This window comes from Bufo bufo, chromosome 2, assembly GCF_905171765.1.
Source record: "Bufo bufo chromosome 2, aBufBuf1.1, whole genome shotgun sequence".
NCBI lineage: Eukaryota > Metazoa > Chordata > Amphibia > Anura > Bufonidae > Bufo > Bufo bufo.
In genome coordinates, this window is record NC_053390.1 from 741,218,133 (window position 1) to 741,228,922 (window position 10,790).

The 10,790-nt window shown below is 47.4% G+C and overlaps 1 protein-coding gene across 5 annotated transcripts in view; it reads right to left on the minus strand.

Moving 5' to 3' along the window:
• Window positions 1–2,137, minus strand: part of KLHL5 (kelch like family member 5) — an 82,625-nt gene extending 80,488 nt beyond the window's left edge. Inside the window, exon 1 of one of the 5 annotated variants that reach the window (XM_040418974.1) lies at window positions 2,044–2,137. Coding sequence is in view for 2 of the 5 variants with exons in the window: in XM_040418972.1 (XP_040274906.1) it covers window positions 1,980–2,056 (77 nt within the window). In the remaining 3 variants the exon portion in view is untranslated. Of the gene's footprint in view, window positions 1–1,979 lie in introns of all 5 variants that reach the window. The other 4 variants (XM_040418975.1, XM_040418972.1, XM_040418976.1 and 1 more) reach the window with 4 other exon arrangements.
• Window positions 2,138–10,790: the final 8,653 nt, after the last annotated feature.

Consider the following 10,790-nt stretch of genomic DNA (forward strand, 5'->3'; position numbering starts at 1 on the left):
CACACTAGAGTTATAACTAAGGGCCCATTCACACTGCTGTATTTTCTGTCCGCATCCGTTCCACAATTTTGCGGATCGGAATCGGACCTATTCACTTCAATGGGGCCTCAAAAGATGTGGATGCTGTCCGCACCAGCACGTCCGTTCTGTGTCCCCACAAAAAAAGATAGATGGCCTTTTCTATTTCTATCATGGAGAAGGATGTCCCGTTATGCAAAATGCAGAAGGCACACGGTCACTATCCGCGTTTGGCAGATCCGCAAAAACGGATGCAGTCGTATGAATATGCCCTAAGGGGGGACATTTATCAAATTGCATAACCTTAAAAATGTTGCATGTGATGCCAATTGCATTTGCGTTTTCTGTGACATTTGGTGTTCTTTGCAACTTTTCACAGTGGTCTATGTTTAAAGGGTTTTTCAGTATCTGATGGTGGGGGTCCGACACCCAGGACCCCCACCGATCAGATGTTTGAGACGGGGCACCTCTGCTCACAGTAGTGCCATGGCCTTCTCTACGCTCGCCAAGCACGGCGCCATACATTGTATAGTGGCTGTGCTTGGTATCACAGGTCAGCACCATTCACTTCTCTGGGGCTGAGATGCACCTAGGTCATGTAACCAATGAACGTGACGTCACTGGCCTAGTAAGAAAAGGCTGCGGTGCTACTGCAAGCGCAGGTGCCTTCTCAAACACCTGATCGGCAGGGGTCCCGAGTGTCCGACCCCCACAGATCAGATACTGAGGATATATCCTAAGGATAGGTCATTAGTATTAGGCCTCATGCACACGGCCATTTTGCGTTCAATTTCAAAGTTGGGGGGGGGGGGGGAATCAGTTTTCCGTATAAACACGGCAAAATCGCATAGCACACTATTCTGGTTGCCAAAAAAAAAAAAACATGACGTACAGGGGCGTGCCCTCGATGGTATCTGCCCTCAGACAAATCTCTGACCATTAATAAGAAATTTACTGTTTTCCATAAAAATGATGAAACAGATTTTTGTTGAGAAACCTGCCAGTGTGAACCGATCATCAGAGTTAAATATGTGCCCTTCTGAATAAAACTGTGTCCCAAGTGACTACAACCACCATTATTTACTACCAGCCAGACTTCATAGCATTACAACTAAGACCGTATTTTAGATCTGCGTCCGATTTGCATTTTTGGGTGATTCTGCTCACATACCCAGGAATATTCTGCCCTTCAAACAGATGTGGAACTACAGATACCAGCATGTCCAATACGTGTTGAGTGCATCAGTACAGAAATCGTCGGCTGCTACACTGTAGTCCTACAAGAACCAACACAATACTTATAGAACATCAGTGATGGCTCTGTTCACACAGGGTAATGTGTGCCCTGCAGTTTCCTGCCATTCTGAATGTCCCCTGCTACTGTGGAACTACAATCACCAGCATGCACAGAGTTACAGAACTGCTGGAGAGCTACAGGTTGTCAGACTGTAAACTAAGACAAGATCACCTTGTCCTGAATATATCTGGAGACTAAAGGCAAGTGACAGCCCCTGACCCCCCAGCAGCTGTGGAACTACAACTACCAGCATGCACAGAGTTACGGAACTGCAGGAGAGCTACAGGTTGTCAGACTGTAAAATAAGAGCCTGCAACCAGATCACTAACACCGTGTCCTGAATATATCTGGAAAAAAAAGGCAAGAGACAGCCAACCCCCCCCCCCCCCCCCCCCAGCTGTGGAACTACAAGTATCATTTTACCTAATCAGCAAGTGTAGAACTACAAGTCCCAGGACTTGCACAACTGACAAGTGTTTCTCACAACATAGAGTTAATAGTCTGCCAGAAATGTAGCTCTTCAGCAAGAGTAGAACTAGAAGTACCAGCCTAACCCAACACTAAAGAGGGCCAAACATTGATGCTGTGTAAACTAAGGAGCGGATACAAACTATCAGCACCACAGAGGACTGGCAGACATCCCCCTCCAGGGCTGCCCCGGTACCTGCCCAGCACAGTAGACGGGGTCAGGGGTCTGCTGTGGTCCGGGGGTCCACCGTGCTCCATACCTCCCCTCTCCATCCGCCTGTGTCTTCGGTTCTGGGGAACTCCATGCAGGATCTCGCAGCACAACAGGCACCAGGGGGACGGACGTCAGTGACGTCATGGGATGAGGAAGTGCAGTGACTCCGTGCACACAGCAGTGTCAGCGATACAAGAGCAATGCCCTGTGCTGTGCTGCTGTGAGCAGGAGGCAGCTGGCTGCTGCGGGCACAGCTCTCCGAGCGGGGATGAAGAGCAGCATGGCTGTTACAGAGACAGGCGTGATAATGTACAGAGACTGCAAACCATGCCTGAGACCACGGAGACAGCCATGATAATGTATAGAGACTGCAGGTTCACTTCTAACCATGCCTGAGACCACAGAGACAGCCGTGATAATGTATAGAGACTGCAGGTTCACTGAGACCACAGAGACAGCCGTGATAATGTATAGAGACTGCAGGTTCACTGAGACCACAGAGACAGCCGTGATAATGTATAGAGACTGCAGGTTCACTGAGACCACAGAGACAGCCATGATAATGTATAGAGACTGCTGGTTCACTTCTAACCATGCCTGAGACCACAGAGACAGGCGTGATAATGTATAGAGACTGCAGGTTCACTTCTAACCATGCCTGAGACCACAGAGACAGCCGTGATAATGTATAGAGACTGCAGGTTCACTGAGACCACAGAGACAGCCGTGATAATGTATAGAGACTGCAGGTTCACTTCTAACCATGCCTGAGACCACAGAGACAGCCGTGATAATGTATAGAGACTGCAGGTTCACTGAGACCACAGAGACAGCCGTGATAATGTATAGAGACTGCTGGTTCACTTCTAACCATGCCTGAGACCACAGAGACAGCCGTGATAATCTATAGAGACTGCAGGTTCACTGAGACCACAGAGACAGGCGTGATAATGTATAGAGACTGCAGGTTCACTGAGACCACAGAGACAGCCGTGATAATGTATAGAGACTGCAGGTTCACTTCTAACCATGCCTGAGACCACAGAGACAGCCGTGATAATGTATAGAGACTGCAGGTTCACTGAGACCACAGAGACAGCCGTGATAATGTATAGAGACTGCAGGTTCACTTCTAACCATGCCTGAGACCACAGAGACAGTCGTGATAATGTATAGAGACTGCAGGTTCACTGAGACCACAGAGACAGACGTGATAATGTACAGAGACTGCTGGTTCACATCTAACCGTGCCTGAGACCACAGAGACAGCCGTGATAATGTATAGAGACTGCAGGTTCACTTCTAACCATGCCTGAGACCACAGAGACAGGCGTGATAATGTATAGAGACTGCAGGTTCACTGAGACCACAGAGACAGGCGTGATAATGTATAGAGACTGCAAACCATGCCTGAGACCACAGAGACAGCCGTGATAATGTATAGAGACTGCAGGTTCACTTCTAACCATGCCTGAGACCACAGAGACAGTCGTGATAATGTATAGAGACTGCTGGTTCACTTCTAACCATGCCTGAGACCACAGAGACAGCCGTGATAATGTATAGAGACTGCTGGTTCACTTCTAACCATGCCTGAGACCACAGAGACAGCCGTGATAATGTATAGAGACTGCAAACCATGCCTGAGACCATAGAGACAGCCGTGATAATGTATAGAGACTGCAGGTTCACTTCTAACCATGCCTGAGACCACAGAGACAGCCGTGATAATGTATAGAGACTGCTGGTTCACTTCTAACCATGCCTGAGACCACAGAGACAGCCGTGATAATGTATAGAGACTGCTGGTTCACTTCTAACCATGCCTGAGACCACAGAGACAGGCATGATAATGTATAGAGACTGCACTTCTAAGACCGAGATCTCAGAGACAGCTGAAACTCAGTTCTCAAGCCATTTATGTATATACTGTATTTCTGCATAGACTAGACTACAACTCCCAGAATGCAATGCACGGAGGATCCTTGCTTTCATAAACAGTGCTGGTTTCTATTAACCCACTAGAGGCTGGAAGAGTTTAGGCACTCAAGTGGTGGTTACAATAGAGGGATACAATTTGCTGTGGTGGCATCAAGGGACCATTCCACTTGGAAGCAGGAGGAGCAGAAGGTCAATGATATGTGACCAACAGTAGCCTAAAAAAATAACCACGTAAGGCTACTTTCACACTAGTGTTGTTTTAATCCGGCGTTCAATTCCGACACCGGAACTGCCCGCCGGATCCGGAAAAACGTGTGAAAACGGATTACATTTGAATCCTGATCAGGATTTTGATCACAATGAAAAAATGCATTGGAAAAAACGGATCCGCCATTTATGGACTTTAACTTTTTTTTTTCACATTTTTCGGGTTTAACATGCAAAAGCCGGATCCGTTTTGACTGAACACACGGCGCTGGATCCGGCGTCAATAAAAGTCAATGGGAAAAAGACCGGATCCGGCGTTCAGTCAAAGTGTTCAGGATTTTTGGCCGGAGGTAAAAATACAACATGCTACGTTTTTCTGAAAAGCCTGATCAGTCAAAAAGACTGAACTGGAGACATCCTGATGCATCCTGAACGGATTTCTCTCCATTCAGAATGCATGGGGATAAAACTGATCAGTTCTTTTCCGGATTTGAGCCCCTAGGACGGAACTCAGCGCCGGAAAAGAAAAACGCTAGTGTGAAAGTACCCTAACCCAAAAACGAATCTATAAAGGAATAAATCCATGCAGGGTATGGTGCCTTCAGCCTGGTGTGTGGGATGCCTGGAGTATATTCCCCGTCACTGTGGTTGTGAGGAGGTTGAGCACATGTCGCAGGCGTTTTTTCCAAAACCTTTATGAAAGATGCACAAATGTTACGAAAACCCAACAATACAGTGATGTACAGAAATTGATGGGTAGCGGCCATTGTAGTTTCAGACAGGCATTGGGGCAGAACAGATTTGACTTGGCGCTGTTCCTGAGGGCGTTGTCCTGGCAGCCGCCCGCTCTTCATTTTTTTTTTTTTTTTTTTTAATCAGACCATTTTTATTAATGTCACAAAGAATAAAAACATCATACATTTAAAATATGTCAGAGAAGGAGTCCCAACTAAACAGTTTACATGCATATTGACAGATACACATATGATATAAATCTTTCCCTTATACCCCCCCCTCCCCCATTCCGGTATCGGCTGTATCTTTACCCCATAATATTGTTCAATCGCACAAATTCCAGCCACGGCTCCCATGGCTTCTCATATTTAAGGAGACATCCTCTTTTCTGGAAGACAGCCTTCTCGTATACAAGCATATTGTTAATCTTACACTGAAATTCTCTGGGTGTCGGGGGGTCACCCTGTATCCAGTGTAGAGCTATCAATTTTCTAGCCACATATAGCAAACGGCCTGTAGCCACCCTAAGCATGTTTTCTGTTCCCAATTCTGACACATAGTCCAAAATGCACACCTTGGGATCCCGTGGTATACGTACTGTGAAGGCTTTCTGTATAACATTGATTACCTTATCCCAGAAAGCGGTTAATACCGGACATTGCCATAGCATGTGCATCAGATCTGTAGACTCCATATAACATCTAGGACATTTAGCATCTGATCTGATGCCCATCCGATGCAAGAAAACTGGTGTCTTATACACTCTATGAATAATAAATAATCATGATAGCCTGTCACGGTCCCTCAGGTGACTGATGTCAGGAGGTCAAGGAGATTGGCTGAGCGTGGAGGAATCTAACAACCTCCTTGATTTCTTTTGATTCAGTATTGATAGGGTTAATGACTACATACCTTGTGTCAGCCGTTGCTCAGTGGTAATCACTTCTACCCTTAATAGTTTGATCCCACCCTTCTGACTATGTGGTAGATAGCTTCCTTTGAGTTTGGCAGAGCTGGTGTGAGGTTCTCTCTGGTGTTCCTGCTCATCCTTCACTACTGAAGTTAAAGGGGTTCTGCACTTTCATTTAACTGATCTATCCTCTGGATAGATCATCAGCTTCTGATCGGCGGGGGTCCAACACCCGGGACCCCCACCGATCAGCTGTTTGAGAAGGCAGCGGCGCTCCAGCAGCGCCGCAGCCTTCTCACTGTTTACCACCGGCCCACTGACGTCACGACTAGTATCAACTAGCGTGGGCGGGGCTAAACTCTGTTCACTTGAATGGCGGCCCAGCGGTAAACAGTGAGAAGGCCGCAGCGCTGCTGCCTTCTCAAACAGCTGATCGGCGGGGGTCCTGGGTGTCGGACCCCGGCCAATCAGAAGCTGATCTATCCAGAGGATAGATCATCAGTTAAATGAAAGTGCAGAACCCCTTTAAGTGTCGCGTTTGTATTTGTTGTTCCCTTTTGCTTGTTGTAACTAGGACTCAGGGAGACGCTGGTCCATTCACCTGGGAAGGAAGCGGTAGTTTCTGTCCCTTTCACTATCTCTAGGGAATATCAGGGCTCCTAGGGTGTTTAGGTTCCGGCGTATGTATTTTCCCACCTTCGGGGTCTATACATACTGACAGGAGTCAGGGCCAGTTCTAGGGGCTTCCTAGGAGGTGGCCTTTCAATTCTCCCTAGCGTTGAGGCCTAGTTATTTGTCCTCTCTCTTCTGCTGTCCCTCTTCCTATTATTCGTGACATTATCTACTGCCAAAAAAACGCCATTTTGTTTAGGTTAGTGCAGCTATGGATCCTTTGTACTGCTCAAACAGCTGCAGGGACTGTCATTGGAGGTAGCAGACCTCCGCGCGATAGTCTTATAGATTCAGAGACCACAGTCGGCTGGTTCCTATGGTGGGTACCAGGCCTGCCCTGAACCGAAGGTGGCTGTCACGAGGGTGTCAAGAACCACGCCTGACTCCGTTATACCCGGGGTCAGGAAGTCGCAGCGGTTGGCTGCGCGCTCTATGTAAGATAGGGCTGTTTCCTTATGGTAGCTTTCTGGGTTTGCTTTGCAACCCTTTTTGGCTCACTCAGGGATCCGTAGCTCCTTCTCCTCAGCTGTTCCTTGTCCAGCACTCCCAACCTCCTTATATTCCCCTCTCACACTTCTCTGGTTGCCAGATATAGAGCTTCCTGCCTGGACTTCTATACTGACCCTCTGGAGCTGTGTTGCTGCGTTCTCTGGTTGTTGGTCCAGAACGTTACCCTCCGGATCCCTGTTGGACCTTTGTGGTCTGCTGTGGTCGCCCACCTGGGTGTATGTGTTTGTCTGTATTGTCTGTCCTCTCCCTGGTGTTTCCCTCTTAGTGTCAGTGGTGCGGACTAGCGATCCCACCGGCCCGTTCACTATCTAGGGCTCATTTTAGGGAAAGCCAGGGTTTAGGCATGTGATCGCCGCACGGGTGAGGAACCCGTCTAGGGACGTCAGGGCAGTCAGGTCACCACCTTTCCCTCTCCCTTGGGCAGGGCTTTCCCTTTTCCCTCCCTGTGCGTGACGCCGGTCATTACAGTGGCTCTCCCAGACAGATTTTCCGATGGTTGTGACAATTTCATTCGGGTTCAGGGAATTGTGTAAGTTGTACTTGTGGGTATGATCATTTGTTTGCTTAAAGATGTCTTGGGCTTTTTCTCTGCCGACCGGTAGTGATGAGCGGCAGGGGTCATATTCGAATTTGTGATATTTTGCAAATATTTTGTAGAATATTCGTCGAATATTCGCGAATTCGAATATTCGTTATATTCCACATTCTTTTTTTTTTCTTCTCGAAAATCGGCAAGGTAATGATGGCGTAATATGCGAATATTACGCGATCAATACAGGCGTGAGTTAAAAACGAATATATAGCACTATTGAATATAGTGTTATATATTCGTTTTTAGAATATTCATCACTTTTTTTTCCATCTGAAGTCATGAAATCACTGATCACAAAAATCTGGCTTACATTGAGTCGGCTAAACGACTGAATCCAAGGCAGGCCAGATGGTCGCTGTTTTTCACTAGATTTAACTTCATTGTCACCTACCGCCCTGGGGTTAAGAACGTCAAGGCGGATGCTTTGTCGTGCAGCTTTCCTGGGGACGGTGATTCTAAAGATCTTAGTCTTATTTGTCTGAAGGAGTAGTCATATCTGCCCTATATCCTGATCTTGAGGCTAAGATCATGGAGGCCCAGGAGGATGCACCGGACTCTTGCCCTCCAGGGAAATTGTTTGTTCCCTCAGACTTACGTCACAAGGTCTCATCTTGCACAGATTTTGGTGGCCGGGTTTGCGTAAGTGTGTTGAGGACTATGTGTCAGCCGGTTCTACCTGTGCTCGTGCTAAGGTAACACATACTCGGCCTTCTGGATCTCTTCTTCCATTACCCACCCTGTCCAGACCTTGGACGCATTTGTCCATGGACTTTATCACAGATTTACCTAATTATTCAGGAAAAACTGTGATCCTGGTGGTAGTTGATCGGTTTAGCTAAATGGTGCATTTTATAGTGTTGCCTGCTAAACCTAATGCCAAAAGTCCTGCACAGGTGTTTGTTGATAACATTGTGAAACTACATGGCATTCCATCTGATGTGGTGTCTGAGGCAGTGACAGGAGTCATTTATGAGGGGAGATATGTGTCACCCAGAATGTTGCAGGAAGTATTCTAAAGCGGCTTGCTTATACCAGGAATGTGTCACCAAGGTGTCCCGCCTTGGTGGAGTAAAAGCCCTAGTCCAGGTGTCCACTAAAGTAGTTGGGGGACACTATATAGTTAGTGTAGCTAGTTCAGCTAGTTCAGGACCGGCTTTTACTGGGAACAGGCAATGTGTTGGGTGGGTGCATGTTCCCTAGGTTCCAGTCCGGGACTTGAGGCATGCTCATGTCCAGGGATCCTATTTAATCCTGCTGCTGGATCTTAGGTGTGTCTCAGTCTGGAGGAAAGGCAGACAGTGTGAGGTAAAACTGTCAGAGTGTGCTACGACTGCTGAACCCGGCTGCAATCCGGATGTACTGACATGAAAAGCCTAAATAAAGATGACTTTTGATGAACGGTTTGGTGTCGCTGCCTTTAAACACTGGTCTTGTGAGTAAGGTTCCCCACATGTCTGATCGGGGGACTCAGTTTGTTTCCATATTCTGGAAAGCGTTCTGTACTCAACTGGGGGTACAATTGTCCTTTTCTTCGGCTTTTCATCCCCAAACAGACAGATGGAGCGCACCAATCAGAATCTGGAGACTTACTTGAGATATTTTGTTTTGGAGAACCAGGAGGAGTGGTCTTCATTCTTGTCATTAGCTGAGTTTGCCATTAATAACCGTAGACAGGAGTCCACTGATAAGTTGCCATTTTTTGGGGCATATGGAATCCATCCGCAGTTTGGCACATTTTCTGGTTCTCAAACTACGGGTATTCCTGAGGAGGAACGATTTTCCTCTTCTTTGTCTTCGATTTGGTGGAAGATTCAAAATAACCTGAAAAAGATGGGCAACAGGTATAAGCATGTGTCTGACAGGAGACGTATGAATGGTCCGGACCTGAGAGTGGGTGATTCTGTGTGGCTTTCCACAAGAAACATTAAAGAGGACCTTTCACCGATTCTTACTCTATGAACTAAGTATAGAGACATGTGGAGCGGCGCCCGGGGATCTCACTGCACTTACTATTATCCCCGGGCGCCGCTCCGTTCTCCTGCTATGCCCTCCGGTATCTCCGTTCCCTAAGTTATGGTAGGCGGAGTCTGCCCTAGCGCTGGCCAATCGCATTGCAGAGCTCACAGCCTGGGAGAAAATAACCTCCCAGGCTGTGAGCTCTGCGCTGCGATTGGCCAGCGCTAGGGCAGACTCCGCCTACCATAACTTAGGGACTGGTATCTCCGCCTACTATAACTTAGTGAGCGAAGATACCGGAGCTTATAACAGGAGAACGGAGCGGCGCCCGGGGATAATAGTAAGTGCAGTGAGATCCCCGGGCGCCGCTCTACATATCTGTATAGTTAGTTCATAGGGTAAGAATCGGTGAAAGGTCCTCTTTAAGCTCAAGGTACCTTCTTGGAAGTTGGGCCTAAGATTTATTGGTCCATATAAGATCACTGCCATTGTTAACCCTGTAGCCTTCCGTCTTGAACTTCCTCAGGCTTTGAAAATTCATAACATATTTCATAAGTCGTTGAAAAAATGTTTCGAACTTGTTGAGCCGTCCTCCTTGCCTCCCGCTCCTGTCATGGTGGACGGTAATTTATAATTTCATATCAGCAGGATTGTGGACTCCCAAGTTCTCCATAGATCACTCCAGTATCTCGTCCACTGGAAGGGTTACGGACCAGAGGAGAGGATGTGGGTCCCAGCGGCCGATGTTAATGCAAATTGTCTGGTGGCCTTTCATAGAGCCCATCCTGATAAGGTCAGTCCTGGGTGCCCAGAGATCACCCGTAGAAAGGGGAGTACTGTCCCGGTCCCTCAGGTGACTGATGTCAGGAGGTCAAGGAGATTGGCTGAGCGTGGAGGAATCTAACAACTTCCTTGATTTCTTTTGATTCAGTATTGATAGGGTTAATGACCACTTACCTTGTCTCCGCTGTTGCTCAGTGGTTATCACGTCTACCCTTTATAGTCTGACCCCACCCTTCTGACTATGCGTTAGATAGCTTTCTTTGAGTTTGGCAGAGCTGGTGTGAGGTCGTCTCTGGTGTTCCTGCTCGTCCTTCACTACTGAAGTTAAGTGTTGCGTTTGTATTTGTTGTTTCCTTTTGCTTGTTGTAACTAGGCCTCAGGGAGATGCTGATTCATTCACCTGGGAAGGAACTGGCAGTCTCTGTCCCTTTCACTACCTCTAGGGCATATCAGGGCTACTAGGGTGTTTAGGTTCTGGCGTATGTAT